Source organism: Crassostrea angulata, chromosome 10, assembly GCF_025612915.1.
Source record: "Crassostrea angulata isolate pt1a10 chromosome 10, ASM2561291v2, whole genome shotgun sequence".
NCBI lineage: Eukaryota > Metazoa > Mollusca > Bivalvia > Ostreida > Ostreidae > Magallana > Magallana angulata.
This window is the reverse complement of record NC_069120.1, coordinates 54,843,680-54,861,478: the sequence shown is the minus strand read 5'-3', so window position 1 is coordinate 54,861,478 and position 17,799 is coordinate 54,843,680. Positions and strand designations below refer to the sequence as shown.

Here is a 17,799-nt window from a genome sequence, read left to right as displayed (position 1 = left end):
GTATTTTGGTATTTATTAGGAAAATGAAGGGATAAAAAAAAAAAAAAAAAGTAAGGGGACACCCGGGTTCGAACCGGGGACCTCTCGATCTGCAGTCGAATGCTCTACCACTGAGCTATATCCCCTACATGATAATAACAAGTGCTCGTAAGCTATATATATTTACAGTACTATTAAATTTCTTCCATCAAAGAAGAAAACTTTTTTTCAATATTTGTAATGGTGTAACATAAGACAGGACAAATAATTTAGCTTGTGAAGAATCCGTCTTGAAGTTTTTTGTTGAGGTATTTTTTACGTTACTAATAACAACCGAAGTAGCGGGTTTCCAATATGGCGTCTTTCGTAAACTATATAGACCAAACACTGATTTAGCGGTAGGTCTATAAACAACTTTTGAGGAAGAAATTTTACGGTAAGCTTAGAACAATTTCGTAAAATGTATGTATATAGCATTTTATCGTCTCAATCGGCTTTTGACTAAAGAGAAAATCACAGTTGTGAAATCTTAGGCTTGCACAACTTTTGCTACGATATGCGGTTAGGCTTAATGAGTTAACGTTAGTCACTTTGGTAGTGAAGATATATGCACATAATTCATTGAATTCAATTTTATGAGACAGATGTGATTGTTTAATTGATATTACTTCGTTCAATTAAAAGTCTAAAGGATTTTTCTCCCGAAATTCCTCTGTCGTTTAATTCCACAGCTCTTGTTTCTTCTTCTTCTTCTTCTTCTTCTTCTTCTTCTTCTTCTTCTTCCAGTAGTGTGCCTGGCACCAAGGTTGGGCATTATCGCACATGATTAAAAGGTTAAAATCATGCTGAGGAAGGCCTCGTTAAAATCTGGTTAAAATCTTCAATTATTAAAATGGGTAGGATCTGGGGCTGATTCGGGCTTTGAAGGCCTCGAGTGAATCAGCTGTCACTATGGCTGGTGAAAGTGAGTTCCAGATTACTACTCCGGCTGGAAAGAAGGAGTCCTGATAACATTTTAAGTGGCAAAATGGTTGTAGGAACAAATAAATTATCTAGTCCTAGTAGTTACAGTATGATAATTTGATTGCTCAAACTTAGAGTATGACTCTTCCATGAATTGCAATCAGTTTTTGCCCTCACACGAAATTAAAGCAGGAAATGGAAGTTAACAACCATGATATATTCTCTTCTATGATAGTTTATCTATATTTATCATTACTTATGTGACGGTCAGACCGGCCCAAATACCGGCCTCAGATAACTCAGTTGGTTAAGCACCTGACTAGAGAATCAATGGGCACGGGTTCAAGTACTGGTCTCGTCCACAATTATTTCCCCCATCCCATTACATTTAGAGCTATGCCAGCCCCTGAAACTGACAAGTTAACTCCTGCCACGGAAAGAGTCTGCGTTGTTCCTTGAGGGCTTCAATCATTTAAGAGGGAGGAATGTGAAGGTCAGATTAGTTCGAAAACCGGTGCCAGATAGCTCTGTTGATAGCTAGAGCACCAGCGAACTAAGTTTTCTTGGGGGCCTGGGTTTGAATCCCGGTCTGGTCCATCGTATTTCTTCCATCCTGGTACATTATAATACACCATTGATATATGTAGGACATGATTTCCTCTATTATCTGTAAACACTGTCAAAATAAGAAAATATTGGTTTTTACATCGTGAAATTTTTAATTTGTCATGCTAATTTAGCCAGAAAAGGGTAATGGACAGGTAAACATGGCATAGGGTTATCTTAAAAAATAAATGAACAGGATTTTTTGGTAGTTAAAAATAACAAGCAAAGCTATATAGCATCTATTTATTTCACAGCAGTTTTGTTATTTCTTTGTATGCAGTGATTATTTCTGCTATTTAAAAATCACAAGTGAGGGATAAAAAATAACCTCTTATTTTATGATCAAATTTATATTTGTAACTTTTAAATTTTCAGAAACGGTCATCATGGATGATACATCAGAAAAAGAAAAGAAGTCTGCAGAGCAAAACGAAAAAGATCAGGTAAAAACAGCATATGGTGTTCTCTGTTTAAATTGTATCAGTAATTTATCATAAATGCAAAGGCTTATAAACAGGTAGGCTGTGTCCCAGGTTCTCATTTTCATACATTTTTAAATACATGTATATATTTTGATTTTCATAAATACCTTTGTACCAAACCTATCCATTCACTAGAATATTAAAAAGTCCAAGAATTCTGTTGTAAAATGTACATAGTACGTACGCGCCATGCCACATCTAGCGCTTGGACCAATCATTATTTGTAAATCCCCAAATGAATATTTCATTTTATTTTATATTAATGTGCATTGCTTATGGCCAATTTAGGACACAGCTGGAAAGAAAACACCCAAAACTAGCAAGCCTGGGAGTGGAAACAGAGTTTCCAGTGGACAGAAAAGTCCCAAGGGAGGCAAAGCTGAGAAAGGACGCTCCACCCCATCTAAAGGTCAGTCTGGCAGACTTATATTCATTTAATAAGTAAATTAATATACTCAGTATTCCCATTTATGTACTAAGGTACTCATCATAAAATTTGTATGCAATATCAACATGAAGTGCTAATATGGGATATTGTAATCTGCTCTTTGTAACTTTTTTATTTGTTAATTAGCTATCAAAAATGAACTCCTGTGAATTTTTCTTTAAAACAAATTTTACAGAATTTAACACGACCTAAAGTTTGCATATTCTTTTGGGTTATTTCTATAGTCTTAAATTTCCCTCAAAGTTATATTGATATGGAATCTAAAGCAAAGTTCCAGGTAGATTATCTTTTGAGTTGGATTTTTTCCAGGGAATGTGAAGAAAGCAGCAGAGGAGAAGAAGGAGGAAACACCAGCCCCCGGGGAGGAGCCGGCGGAGGAAGGTCAGTGTCACATGAATCAATTATATCGATGTAGTGAAGAAGACATATGTCTTGTAAATTACTGTAAATTCCTTAAAGTATGTGAGTACTTAAATCTGCTAGTTTGCTGTTTTGTATCAAATTTAGAAGATATAAAATCGTAAGCACCATTTTTTTTATATTACTTCATATAGTTATAATTGCATGAATAATAAAATTGAGATTTGAAAATCTTTGTGGGTTGTTTATTTTAATGTTATGCAGATATTAATTCCTCGCGTATAATCAGGAATCTACAGTAATTGATATCAATCGAGAGGAAGATGTGAATCTTGTAAATTTTCTAAATCTGTACATGTATGATGGTATGTTGATGTCTATTTCAGGGAAGCTTGATTTCTTTCAAATTTTGCTAAAGTAAGGTATCCTGAAAAAGATAACGTCACAATCAAGTGAGAATTACAATTACTGGGAATCGTACACACATAGAGACGTATGTACAATAACGCTTTCTGATTCAGGTGTACCAGAGGGGGTGGTGCCTCTTTTTCTCTCCTCCAAGACACAGGAGATCTTCCACTGCCGCTGTGATGAAGACGTTACCGAGGAGAATCCGATCAAAATCATCACAAAACAGGAAATCCTGGACGACATGCGCAACAGGGCGGCAGTCTGTGATTTCCATCCAATCAAACAGGAAGTTATTGTAAGTCGAAATATTTCCATCAGTTGAAATGTCATGCATTTATGTGTTTGTCTGCTAAATGGAAAATATATTTATCAATTGTACATGAATATTGAAGGCAACAATCTAAATTATACTAGTTGTCTTTCATTTCTTAATAAGTTATTCAGAAATTATAACATGAAAGTATGAGTTTTATGAAATGAAAATATTTAATCATTAATGGTAGAAATGTATATTTCACTGTGACCTAATTTTCTGATTGTCCAGGACTATCCGACGGATGAGATTTTGGTTGTGTATGACTATGACTTCAAGTATGGGCAGAACTTTTACTGTGCCATCACAGAGGAAGCCAAGGAGAAGATCCTGAATGTAAGTCTCTCTACAGAAACATCACCATTGCCTGCATGTCAAATCAATTTTATTGATTTTTTATTGATTTACTGTATTATGCAATAATTGAGGTAAATTTTTTTACAAGAATATCAAATGAAGAAGTTTAGATGAATTTCATGTAAAATAAAATTCATGCGATTCTCTGATAGGAATTACCGTAGCATGATTTTTTTTTCGTCTTTTGATGTAACACATGGGAAACATAATTTGAAGTGAGCTAGGTTTTTAGATTGTTACTTGTAAGGACAAATATTTAGTTGCATGTTTGCAATATCTAAATTTGGATCTGAATGGATTCAGGATATAAGGCAATATACACCTCACGTTGGTCTGATTATTGGTCGATTTACCTTTAATGCAGTGACTATTGGTTGATTTATTTTTAGCCCCAAGGACCTGATGGTGGGGAGGGAGCGGGACAGGAAGAGGAGATCGTGTACACTTACATCCCCCCGGAACCCAAGGACTGGGTGTCCCTGGGCAGTGAGAAGGAAATCAAGGAAGAAAGTGTCACTGAAAACAGGCGCAGGGTCAGTGTAGAGAGACAAAGGCCAAAACACAGTATTTTTTAAAATTTAAACTTTGCCACTAAAATTTTTGATTGGGTCACTCATAGTGGTATTATCTTCATTACCACTATTTTTCAGATTAAAGTGTCGGTAAAGAGGGTACGGAGAGAGTTTGGGGCACCGTACAAGTTCAAGGATCGCAATGTGGCTGACGCCAAGGATGGCTGCATTGACTGTACGTCTTTTGATGACCGCGCATTTGACCTGAAGAAGATGGAGTTAGACAAGAGCATACAGGTAACTCGATCATTGTTTCTTGTTTGCAAAGGCAAATTAAACACCATTATTACTTTTGAAACCTCAGAACCCATTATTTTGATAGGCACAAAACCTGTCAAAATATAGTTAAGACAAAATATTGTGCAGTAAATTGCTCTGTATAACTAATGATTGTTTGACAACAGAATATAATTACAAGCAAAACGTCAACACAAACTTGTGCATTTGTTGCTCTCCTTTAATGCAAAACTCCAGTAAATAGCTAGTGGTAGTATACTAGTATTCAATTTGATAAAATAATGACTCTCTGCAGATTGATAGCTGTATGTAAGTTTGATTTGTTTTGTTGTTGTAGTCAATTCCTGAGTTTGTAGAGGAGGGGACACAGACCGATTGGAAGTACCCCCGTAACGCAACCACACAGTACCAACCCCGGGAATACTCCCAGAAAGAGAAAGAACAGCTGGAAAACTCCAAGAATCTCCAGACCTCCGTGGAGTCCGTCACTCCAAGGTATCCTGTCTCTCAGTCCATCTGTCAATCTGTCCATCTGTTCATCTGTCAATCATCAATCAGTATGTCTGTTCAGTGTTCAACTGTCTGTCTATCCATCCATCCGTCTGTCAGTGTCTGTTGTATCTTACATACACATACTGTGTTATAATATAATACATGTATAACATGATTTAGACCACACTGTACCTGTATACTTCATGTTGATGTGATGGGAGTTTTGTTTTTCCTTTGGGACAGGTTTAAGCTAGCTCTACAACAGAATGAGATAATGGACGTGTTCTACATTGACTGGCTCCACCTAGGGGACGCCGATGGTAACTTTGGCAACAAGTCAGATAACCATCTCAAGGTAATGCCTCCTTGTCTAGAGTCTATGTTGAGTTTCCCCAATTTTATTGACATTCTGCAGTGTAGAAGTATCTCAGACATATAATATATTATAATTCTCGTGCTGTTTCATGCAGAGTTAATTTGTTAGTTGATCTTTCTCCAAAGGAGGAATTTTAATTGTCTCTTCTTCTCTATTTGTTGTTTGTTATATACAGGAGTACCAGTCCTTTACAGACCTACAATTCAGCAAAGAGAAAAGCATCACATGTATACAATGGCACCCCACCATCAAAGGTACACAATTATAAGGCAGAAACCTATTATTATAGTAATATATATTGTATAACAGTAGAAAATTAAATAATTATATGACCCGTAACAGTAAGTATTGAATTTAACTAGCATAGAATATCACTGATGAAGATAGACAAATCAGTAACTTATTGTAACATCCGATCTTTTTTTGTACATGCATGTAGCCATGAATCCAGTGTTTTTACTTTTATACAAGTGCACTGGCAGTATATGTGTCATCAGTACATTCAGTAGATGTTACCCTGTGGTTTTTGATTTGTAGGTGTGGTTGCAGTATCTGTGGCAGAGAAGATGACATTTGACGAGCGGATTGACTCGGCCGCTAAAGTGATCATGACCCCCTCCCTCATACTTATCTGGAGTTTCACTGACCCCATACACCCCCAGGTAATCATAATAATTATACAAAAGTCCCTTCTATGAAGAGTTAGTTCTACTATAGTAATGAATCTTTCTGCAATCAAGGATATATTGCTTTTCCAATATTGATCACCTTTATACAGGACTTTTTTATGTGAGCATTGGAGTAATTTTCTTTAAAAAAAATACATGCTGTTAAGGCGTTTGTGAACTTATGACCTTTGTAAGTTGACACTTGATTTTGATTGGTCAGTTACTGCTGGAGGCCCCTGATGATATATACAGCTTCCAGTTCTCCCCGTCTGATCCCAACATAATCTGTGGCGGCTGCTACAACGGTCAGGTGGTGCTGTGGGACATCTCTGCTCATGCTGACCGCCTCAAACAGCCACGCGGCGGCAACAGGAACAAGAAATCCAACGTCCTGGTAAGTGATGAATTAATTAGCTACAAGATGATGTCTGTGTTCGTTCATTACTGTACACACTGGTAGGTCCTGAAGACGTAGTGGCTAGGTGAAAATGTCTGTAATACTATTTTTACTGCAGTCACACTGGTTTGTTGCAAGAGATAAATGGAATGTCACAGAGCTTGACTTTAGATGTGTAAATGTATTTCTTTGCATATTGGTGAAACTTATTTTAGAAGTGGTAAATTTAAGAAAGAAACCTTAAAAAATTGAATCTGATAATGAAGAGTTGAGGAGAGAAACAGCCCACTTTATGCTTTAGATATGATTGTTAAACTGTATTTGATCTTTTGTAGCCAGGCTTTGAGGATCCTAACGCCCTGAAGACCCCCATAGTTCGGTACTGTGCTGTATCCAGTATAGAGAACAGCCACAGAGCGGCCATCACAGACATCCAGTGGGTCCCCGACCACATGGAGGTAACTCAGAGACTAACTCGGCGATGATCCATGATTATATTTTTACTTCTTTTGAATTAGTATCCAGTACTGTTATTTACAGTTAAAGATAAATCATGGGTGAATGTTACACTGTTATAGAATTTTTTATGTACAGCTAGATTTTCTTTATTCTGTCACTCTTTAATACTAAATTGATGTTAAATACACCTGCTTGCAGAGGAGGGAGGGTTATACAGTTCATATGCTATAGCACCTGTGTACAATCCTACAAACTCACAATTACAGATGTACAATGTACTAGCTGTATCAACAGTGTTCTGTTCTACCTGTTGAGCTATTACAGGTGTACTGACTTTTTTACCTAATAAGGCTATATACTTCCCTGTGTACAAACCTACCTTTTAATTATTACAGGTGAACAGGATGGGTGTTCCCCAGGAGAACAAGTCGATGACGGCGTGTCAGGTGATGACGTGTGCGGCGGACTACAGCGTCCTGTTCTGGGACACTCGCCCTCCGAAGGGACCGGGGCAACTCAACTTTGGTGCCAAAAATGAGAAAAACGATAAAACCCAGATGGGAGTTCCTTCAACATTCAAACATCTGGACCTGTCTTGGAAACCCATGTTAAAGGTTAGCTACAGGAAGAGCTTTAATTTTCTACAAAGTAATTTTTTTAATTTTGTCATTTATGCAATAATGACTGCTGTTTCTGGCTATAAATATCAAAAATAATACAAATTCAATAACATTTTTTTTTTATGAAAGAAAAACAATGTTGATTAATTTGATTGTTTAGGTTCATCTTCACAAATCTGAGCCCGGGGGCGACCATAGTCCAGTCAAGTTCTCCATACAGGAGAAGAACGGGGACAGACGCGCACGTAAGTTCTCCATGCAATACACTGTGAACAGCTTTCAGTCCGGGTGTAATCAGTGTCAGCTAGAGTTTTAAGGTTTATGATATGGTTTTATGGCTTGTGTATGATTCTGTTAGTCTCAAAGTTTAATCCAAGATTTTACCTGTTTGATTAATCAGTGAATTACATGTAAGACTTAAAGTTGTGAATGATAAATTTAATTAGAAGTGATTTTGTTGTACAATATTATATAAAATATATATACATTTATTTTTTTTTCTCGAGCATTTAATGATAAAAGCACATAATTTTGATTTTACAAAGTTACAAAAAATACAATAGACTGGCAATAAAAGTTTTCCGATGGCCAGGTCATGTTGGAGAGAGGCCATCTTGTTATTATGAAATAGAATGTAGATATAGAATTAATGAGTTGGGACTTTTACAGAGAGGAAGGAGGGTAAGACATCGCCATCATGTGTGTGACTGTAGCTTTATCATTTGTTGATATCATTTGATAACAATCTTAACAGTTGTAGATTGACCAATGAATCAGGCAGATCAGTTCTGTTATGTGTGTGATGGTAGCTTCATCATTATTTGTTTTTATTATAACCGTTTTTGATTTACCGTTAAATGGAATGAAGAAATTCATGTTTTATGATGGTAGCTTTTTGTTTGACATGTTGTCATGATAACAACGTTAGATTAATTGGCCATTAGTGTCCCAAGAGATTGTGATATATAGTAGACTTCCTTTTTATGTTGTATTGTCCTCGTAAATCATAGCTTTGGATAGAATATCAAGATAATCTCTTAATAATTTGATAATTTGTTTATTGACATCAAACTAAATTAGACTAAGGTAATTGTGGTAAAATTTGAACCAATAAGTGATTGTATCAAGTTGTATATTAAGTGATAGATATCAAGTAGACACAGGAGTCAAAGAGATCGATTTAATCAGTCATTTAATCTCTATTCTTTAATCATTAAATTTTATTTATTTCTAAAGTTTGAATTAAGCAGCAAAATAAATTGATAGTAAACAGTAATCCCAGTGATGTCAAATGTCTCTCTAAATTAATTCACATGTACTATTAAATCAGTAAAATTAACGATCATTTTCCTGACATAAGATGTGGAACGATTGAGTTCCAATAACATACACATCTTCCTCAATGTTAATTATTAACATAATTATAACAACTGTTGATTTAGTGCTTTCATATCTAACGTTACTTGGCAGCTTAAAAAATTTTGCTTGAGATTGTAATTCAGGAAATGTGTTTTGATGTTGATGTTGGTAATTATATTTGCTGGTCAGTGGATTTATGTAATAGGTTAATAGTCCTGGGCCAAAGAAAATAGTGAAAATAAATTGTTGTATATTATTGTATATCAATCCTGAGTAATCTATATGTGTCCTTTTTTTGTAGTTTCCAAAGCTACAGATGCCACGGACATGAGCCGCGAGAACGCAATGGGGGGCGGCTATTACACCAACAAACCCGGGTCTGGCAAAGACAAGAGGACTCTACAGAGTGTCAAGACTCATTTCTTCGTGGGGACTGAGGTAGCGGTCAACGACCACCCCCGGGGGTGGGGAATGAGCTTGACTCCCTGTACAGTTCTGCTCTCTTAGTCTTGCACAGCCTTTCTGTCTGCTCTCTTTCTGTCACCAGCACGTTGCACGTTACGGCTGTATGAACAACTCTCCTGCCTGTAAATGTAGCCACTGATCTGTTCACCGTCCCCCTCCACCCACCACACAAACTGCTATTCTGTTGCATGATGCCCCCACTGCTGATAACACAGTCTCTAGTTCAACAGCATGATGTTTTCTCCAACACACAACCTCTTATTCTGTAGCATGAATTCTCCCCTCAACTCCAAACGTAACCTCTTATTCTTTAACATAATGCCCCTAACTAATGACAACACACACTCTTTTTATCTTGTATGAAATCTCCGGTCACAACCACAACCTTTTGTCAATACAGTAAAACACGGTTATAGCCAACACGCTTATAATGAATTGACGCTTACAGCGAAGTGAATTTCATTCCCAAAGTCGATCTCTATTTCATGTTGTAAACTTGACGGATATAACGAATTACGCTTATAATGAAGTTAAATTGGCCGTCCCTGGGACTTCGTTATAAGCATGTTTTTCTGTAGTTTGATGTCCCTCTCAAATCTACAAAATAACAATTCATTATCTAGCATGACGACGATCAACTCACAACACATCCATTTATTGTGTTACATTGTGGAGTATGAATCTTCCTCTCAACTCACAAGAACAATCTCTGAACCTATAGCATGGAGTCCTAACTATCTATAACCTTTCTTCTCCTTATTACAGCCTGAGGACCTCTTGAACCACACCATGCAAGTTGAACCCCTTTACAGACCCCCCCCCCCCCCCCCACCTCCCTCTTCACCCATGCACATCACTACTCTGAGCACAATATATACACTATTTGTACGGTAATTAGTTTAAAATAACCAGTGTTTGCATGCAAGTTCTCTGACTTCTTTTGGGATAAAAGGCATGTAACTTTTTGGTAATCTGCTTCACATTTTGTGACTGGCAATTTATTCACAAAGCTTAAAGATCGGGAATTTTGAATTCTATTATAAAGCTAACAAATTCAGCACCTGTTTATATACTGGTGTATTACGGAAGCTTTTATACATGTATCATTTTATTTTCACCATGCACAGCTACCTTGTTTGGTTCTCAATCTTGCATGTGCTTTGAATTAAAATCAGCAACTTAAATTGTTTATTTATAATGAAAGTTTAAATCAAAACATTCTAGACTTGTTACAAAATTTCTGAACTTAATAAATTTTGAATTGTAAAAACTCAAAAGTGATGCATTCATCAAACAAGTCAGCTAGTAGGCATTAAACTTGTCAAGTCATTGCAAACAAGTTGTACAACTCATAGATACCTGACAACTCTTCACTAAAGTTATAAACTTGTCAATTTGAAAGTCAGAGGACTCAATACCTGTCATATCACTAACAACCCGGTAAACCCCCCCCCCCCCCACTTCATGACAAAATACACAAGTCAGTAAAAGCAATACTTGTTAGCCCATCAGTAGCCCATGACTCAATACCTCAAAACCTGTCCTCACACAAAAGTCTGTAGACGCCATACATGTTGACCCACTACACACAAGTCAGTAAACTCAAAACTTGTGAACCTGTCCGTCAATGCATCCGGGACACAAGTCAGGATATTTTATAGAAATGAATCCATTGAACTCAATACTTGTTAAGTCATTACACAGGAGTCTCAATACTGTCAGCTAATGACACACATGTCAGTAGACTCACTACTTTATCAGCTAATGTCACATAAAGACAGCAGTCTCAATAACTAATAACTAATGTCACACAGTCAATAGACTCAATACTCATAAAGTTATCACACAGTAGTCTTAATACTTGTCAGCTAATGACACAAACGTCAGTAGACTCAATACTTGTCAGCTAATGTTGCACAAAGTCAGTAGACTCAATACTTGTCAGCTAATGTCACACAAAGTCAGTAGACTCAATACTTGTCAGCTAATGTCACACAGTCAATAGACTCAATACTCGTAAAGTCATTACACAGTAGTCTCAATACTTGGCAGCAAATGACACATTAAGACAGTAGACTCAATACTTGTCAGCTAATGTCACACAAAGTCAGTAGACTCAATACTTGTCATTACATGCATGCGACACAGTAGAGTCATTCATTCTAAAGTCAAAAATCGATAGACTCGATGTTCCGTCTTGTCACTACATACAAGTCAGATAACTTACACAGGGACTGAGAACAAATCAGTGGTTGAGTGGGCGTGGTCCTTCTTTACAGAAGAGTGGGGGGTTGTCTGGTACAGCTGTAGCACCCACAGGGTTTGTATGTCAAGGTTACTGTAGATCAACTTTTGGTATTACAGTAGAGTCTCGATCATGTTTGTTTCAATATTAATGTTTTACTACATTGTTACATCTTTACCTGTGTGTTCCCAGCACTTTTCACTTTATCACAGCATGTTTTGTGTTACTCTTTTTCACTTTGTGCACACTATTTTACTTTGTGAGAGCTGCCAATTCAGTTGAAGTGATGACTCGATGCTTGTATTTCGTGGTCATTGTAATTTGTAGGATGGAGAAGTGGTTTATGTTGATTGGATGCCAGTCAAAGATCAGGACACTGGAAAAATTGTCAGTAAGTGATGAAAGTCTTAAAAAATTGTCAGTAAGTGATGAAAGTCTTAAAAAATTGTCAGTTAGTGATGAAAGTCTTAAAAAATTGTCAGTAAGTGATGAAAGTCTTAAAAAATTGTCAGTTAGTGATTAATATCTTTAAAAATTATCAGAAACAATTGAATATCTTCTTTTAAGATGTTGAAAGTAATTGGTAAATATCTTTAAAATGACAAAATTATTAGTAAGTGGCTAATGTCTCATAAGAATAAAACTGTCAGGAAGTGTCAAATGCCTTTTCCCAACTTCAGCTCCAAAGCCCGATTTCTACAATGCCATTCACGACGGTCCAGTTAACACGGTTCAGCGGTCGCCGTTCTTCAGCGACATTGTTCTGTGTGTTGGAGGGTGGACCTTCACGATCTGGAAGGAAGGCGTGACGGTAATATCTGGTTTCTATAAATAGACTAAGTCTTTTAATCAAATCAGTTCAAACACTAAATGATTGAAAGCGATAAAAAAATTTGTTGTTGCAAAAATGCCAGTAAAGAAAAAAGGAAAGTTATGTTCCTTAATTTTTATGCATTATTGGAGATTTTCAATTGTTATCAAGTTACTCAAAATAGTCATAGAGCACCAAAATCAACATAAAATCACAGATATCCCATATTGTAGTATACACATTCATTGTCCTATGTCCAGTGTACTGTTTTTGGCTATAATGTATGAGAGAGCTTTATTATTGAGGATATTATGGAGGACATTCCAGACTTAAACTGTCCAAACGCAGTCAATTGTGATGTCACTTAATTAGACAAGTCTATCGATTGTGATGTCACTTAATTAGACAAGTCTATCTGTTTGTCTGTGTGTGTGTAGATAGATTGAATTTTAGCTGTGATATTGACAGGAGGAGAAATCTGAGAAAGCAAAGAAAGTAAGTGTTTGGTCTTAGAGGACCGGCCTGGATGTTTGGGTTTTTATTTAGCTCACCTGTGTAAAACATGACCTTTCTGATCAACAAAACGTCGTGTTGTCTGAGCCTCCCAGTACACGCAAATATATCGCATTCCTGTGAGGATGTCAGGTGTTTTCTATTATTTAGTATTTCTTTCACTATTCTTGTCAATTAAAAAATAAATTGATAAAATTATGACAACTGCTGCTTGTTTTATAGCCCTCAAGGTTGTGGAAAAATGTGAATTTGTTCACGCGCTTTCTTTTCTCGTCCTATTGTCTACAAGTATAACCTTCCTCTAAAGAGATGAATTCATTGATAGACACTTCTTAATTGATTACTTAATTAAGGAATGGATTCAATAGCTATTAAATTTTAACCAAATTAATATAAATTGGATTGGGGCAGTCTACACTTAATAAACTGCAAAGCGGTATATAAAAAAATGTAAACTGTTCCAACCCATTTAATGTAAGTATAGATTAGGTAGCTATTTAATTCATCCCTAATAATTCAAATTTTTGCTATTACCGGGTAATTGTAGATTAAAGTGATCATTTGACCTTTAAAATGAGGTAAATTGTATAACATTCAAACGTAATGTCAGATGGATCGTTACGTTTTTGACATTAGTCTCAGGTGAAGTAGGCAACATTCTGTATACAATAAAAAAAAATTTTCAGGCAACCAGGAAAGGCGTTACCAATAGAAATAAATTATTGGTTACTGATAAATAATAAAGTAAAAATTTAAATCAGATCAGAACTATGATTCTGATAGGGTATTCATCAAAGTTGTCTTGCTCTCCAATGTTAAACAGTATAATCTTGGTCATCAAATGATTATTATCTGAATTCTTCTCAGACAAAAATGTTCAGGTGAGCAATGTGGCACTGAAGCCAGTGTGTGTTAATTGTACTCAGAGTTCAATGGTGCTTGGCATTTTCTAATAAAGATCATGCATTTGGAAATCTAAAATCCCTCCATACTTTTTATGATTATTACCGTACAGGTGTGTAGTATGGAAGGATTTTTGATCCGTTTGATTTTGTTTGAAAATGCCATGTGTCTAAGACAGCGCCGATTGTAATGGTATTTGTTGACACCTAATGATGGTTGGATTGGTAGGCAGCGGTTCATGTGTTGGTTTGTACGGAAGATGTAGAGCTACTAATGTAGAAACATTGCTTACTGTGAACATAATAATGGGATCACATCAAACAGTCCGCTCATAACAAGCTGTGTTTTACTTAACAATCATTTATATGATTAATTGTCAATGACGTATTTACCATATAATTACAATATTGTTTCATAGATATAATACATCTTGTAACTGAAGAATCAAGATGAGTAATCAGATAAAGCCAATTAGTTAGAGCTATCAGACATGTGTGCTATATGTAAATCATTTTCATGAATTAGTTAAGGAGGATCATTAAGTACTGTAAAAACTTGTGGCACACAGTGACAGTTGTTGACCTATTTTACAACTGTTGACCTATTTTACAGACTGGACCTATCCTACAGTCCAGTGCTAACCCTGTCAAGATGACGGCCGGCCATTGGTCTCCGTCACGACCCTCCGTGTTCTACATTTCCAAAAATGATGGAAGCGTGGATGTCTGGGATCTCCTCGACAAAACGCATGAACCGACTCTGACCCAGAGCGTCTCCCCCGCACCCATCACCACCATCTTCCCATTCCAGATATCTCGTAAGTTACCATCTTTCTCTTCCAAATATATCGTATTATTAGTCACCATTTTCACCAGATATCTTAAAGTTTCCATCTTCCTTCTCCAGATGTCTTGAAAAAGTCACCGTCTTCCCCTTCCAGATATCTCATAAGTAACAATCTTCCCTTTCCAGATATCGTTCAAGTTACCTTCCAGATATCTCATGTTCCCATCTTCCCCTTCTAGATATCTCATAAGTCATCACATATTATAGATATCTTGTACTGTCGGTCAATTTCACCATCTTATATATCTCAAATGGTGAACTTGATAGATGATAATGTTATCTTTTTCAATATCATGTATGTCAGTTAGAAAATTCAAAAACCCACAATCTTCCTCTCCCAAAAGTAAAAAATAAATCCTCATCTTTTCCTTCAAGAAATAAGGTAGACCTTCACTAAAAAAATTAATAATCATTTCTTTTCCCTGACAGAACCTATTAAGTTGACATAATCACCAAATACTAAGATTGGTCACATCACCAATGTAAAGAATATGAAGCCAAATGAAGGATTCAAGATCTTTAAACATACAGATGGGAAATGATTGAACTTGTACATGCAGTATAAACAATCAGAGTTATGTTGTGTTTTACAGAGAAGCAGCACCTGCTGGCTGTGGGAGACAATGCTGGTACGTTACACATCCTAGAGATACCATGGAGCCTGAGACAGCCCACCCCTAACGAGGTCAGTCACCCCCAGCCCAGCCCTCAAGCCTCGCCTCTTAATCCTAATATCCTTGTTACATAGTTCCATTTGTCATCAGAAGCCAGCCTGAGTTTTTTTTAGCTTGCCTAGATGATGCAGTAGTTAGTTGCTAAGAATGTGACTTCTATAAGTCTAGAATCTCAAACCTCGTTATTCCACTATCAGTGAACATCTCTATTTATTCTTGCTGAGAGGAGATCAAATTCATTCCCTTACAGAAAGTCTGTTTGAGACTTCAAACATGTAGCTGTTTGATATTTGATAGGTGTGGTAAGGAGTACACTGGTATTTATATTTGTATTGTTATGGAGTATTCATGGACTGTTTTTTTTATTTGTAGGTGTCAGGGATCTCTAACTACTTTGATCGGGAAGTGAAGCGGCGATCCTTCGTCGTGATGAGGTGGGACTTCAGGGAGAATGAGAAGCGAGAGCTGGAGCAGGAACAGAAGAGGAAGGCCGGGGTGAGTCGCCTCTAACAGGAGTCCTCGCCTGTGCTCAGTGTGCTGTAGCTCGCCTGTGCTCAGTGTGCTGTAGCTCGCCTGTGCTCAGTGTGCTGTAGCTCGCCTGTGCTCAGTGTGCTGTAGGGTTCAAACTGCTGCACACCTGGTGCTTTAGAAGCATACAAAAGCTGCCTTTTTTTGCAAACCATTATTTTTTTCATATTTAAGTTAAATTGCACAGTCTGAACTGAAAGTTCCCAAACTCTATACTACCATTATTTTTAACCTATTTTTTTATGAAATTTACTTAAATCATTATATATCCAGTGGCATATACACTGAACAATACCTTCATATTAATTTATTGAAGTAAAATATCTTTAAGCCACCAATGAACTCGGTCAGCTTTTCTTGATCTTGATATTACGTCAACTTTGCGAATATCAACAAAGTGAAGATTACAAGTTTTAATGTCTTATATTGATCTTTAGAACTGTTACATTGGCAATCTAATTAATGAAATGAACAAGAAGAACTCTTTTTCTGACGCTGGGTATTTTCTCCTCAGATTGCCCCCAATGTTGTGTTGACGGACGAGGAGATTGAGTACCGCATGAAACAGGAGTACCAGGCTTACCTCGACGAAGAGGCCGCCTTCCTCCGCGAGCTGGGGCTACTGAAGGAGGAGGATGAGCCCCTCCCTGAAACGTGACCCCCAGGGCTCTGACATCCCCACCCCCTCACTGATCACTGGCCGTCCAACAAATGTTCTGTGATACTGATACTGTACCCGACAAGAGAAGGATCTGCAGGATCTATTCTCTGTTATATGGACGTTATTTTTACATTGAATGATGACTTGTGATGTAGAACTGTGCTTATAATATTTTATTAACATTATTATTATTGACACTATTTATTACTGTTTTGTGTATTGACATATTTGTCCCAGCCTTGGAGAATGTTAGACGTGAATAATGTTTCCTGTTTATTCTGTGAATGGAATAAATAATTAACTGAATTAAATCTGTCTTGATATTTTAGAAGTTTCCGACTTCATTAAACAGACACAGTAACTACAGTTTCATTTAAAAGCATTCTATATTCATAAAACAGGTGGTGAAAAGTCAAGTCTCAACCGGGACTCGAACTAAGGGCCTCTGGCGTACATTGCCAGTGCTCTAACCACTGAGCTATTGAGACCCGAAATATTGACTGACAGTCACACACCTGTTAAGCCCGTGACAATCATTTTCAAGGAGATCTTTATTTGTGAAAGGACCAGTGTAGAACTTGTAGAGAAAATCCAATACTGCCGTAGAAGTGTTTAATGAAAGTGAACACCATCTAAGCTCAAATTGCAAAGCATAGTATGTAACGTTAACTTGGCATTTCTGTAGAGAGTGTTTGCATGATACTGTAGTCATCCACAATCTGTTGCACAAAGAATGTACGTTGGATCCCACCAACTTCAGTGTACAGTATTAACTCAGTTAGAGCCAGAGTTTAAGAGTCAAGATACAAGTCGTCCATCATCACTATCATATGTAAGTTAACATCTAGTTAGAATTGCTATAATATAGCATATTGTGGAGTAGCGATTATTAATACAAGTCTAATTTTAACTATACTCCGTCCCGGGTTTTTGCTTCCACCACTTTTCGCTTGATATTTCAATAACAGTAAATACCTTTATACTTAAACTACATTGTATGTTCATCCACTTATATGAAAAATGTCCAGATTATCTGTTTTGAAACGCCCCCTCT

General features: G+C 36.7%; 1 protein-coding gene and 1 non-coding gene across 4 annotated transcripts; one reads left to right on the top strand and one right to left on the bottom strand.

Annotated features, from left to right (window-relative positions):
• Positions 1–53: 53 nt before the first annotated feature.
• Positions 54–125, bottom strand: Trnac-gca (transfer RNA cysteine (anticodon GCA)). The gene has a single exon. It is a non-coding gene; the product is annotated as a tRNA-Cys (tRNA).
• A 145-nt stretch (positions 126–270) lies between these two features.
• On the top strand, positions 271–17,056 carry LOC128166300 (dynein axonemal intermediate chain 3-like). Of its 3 annotated transcripts, none has more exons than XM_052831390.1 (24): positions 271–415; positions 1,924–1,991; positions 2,319–2,439; positions 2,788–2,859; positions 3,360–3,544; positions 3,794–3,898; positions 4,309–4,452; positions 4,570–4,728; positions 5,066–5,223; positions 5,464–5,575; positions 5,772–5,850; positions 6,134–6,258; positions 6,485–6,658; positions 6,997–7,119; positions 7,516–7,734; positions 7,901–7,985; positions 9,401–9,537; positions 12,137–12,200; positions 12,490–12,620; positions 13,089–13,115; positions 14,649–14,853; positions 15,476–15,567; positions 15,929–16,051; positions 16,599–17,056. In XM_052831390.1, the coding sequence occupies exons 2-24, from the start codon at positions 1,935–1,937 to the stop codon at positions 16,740–16,742; spliced, it is 2,841 nt and encodes a 946-aa protein (XP_052687350.1). In that variant the 5' UTR covers positions 271–415; positions 1,924–1,934; the 3' UTR covers positions 16,743–17,056. The 3 variants fall into 3 exon arrangements, with proteins under 3 accessions (XP_052687350.1, XP_052687352.1, XP_052687351.1); XM_052831391.1 differs by having other exon boundaries at positions 355–377; XM_052831392.1 differs by lacking the exon at positions 13,089–13,115 and having other exon boundaries at positions 272–415.
• The last annotated feature ends 743 nt before the right edge of the window (positions 17,057–17,799 follow it).

Excerpts from the sequence above, each read along its gene's own strand:
- LOC128166300 (XM_052831390.1), top strand. The coding sequence starts at position 1,935 with ATGGATGATACATCAGAAAAAGAAAAGAAGTCTGCAGAGCAAAACGAA. Across the intron at positions 3,899-4,308 it reads CCAAGGAGAAGATCCTGAAT|CCCCAAGGACCTGATGGTGG; the intron begins GTAAGTCTCTCT and ends ATTTATTTTTAG. Across the intron at positions 5,576-5,771 it reads AGTCAGATAACCATCTCAAG|GAGTACCAGTCCTTTACAGA; the intron begins GTAATGCCTCCT and ends TGTTATATACAG.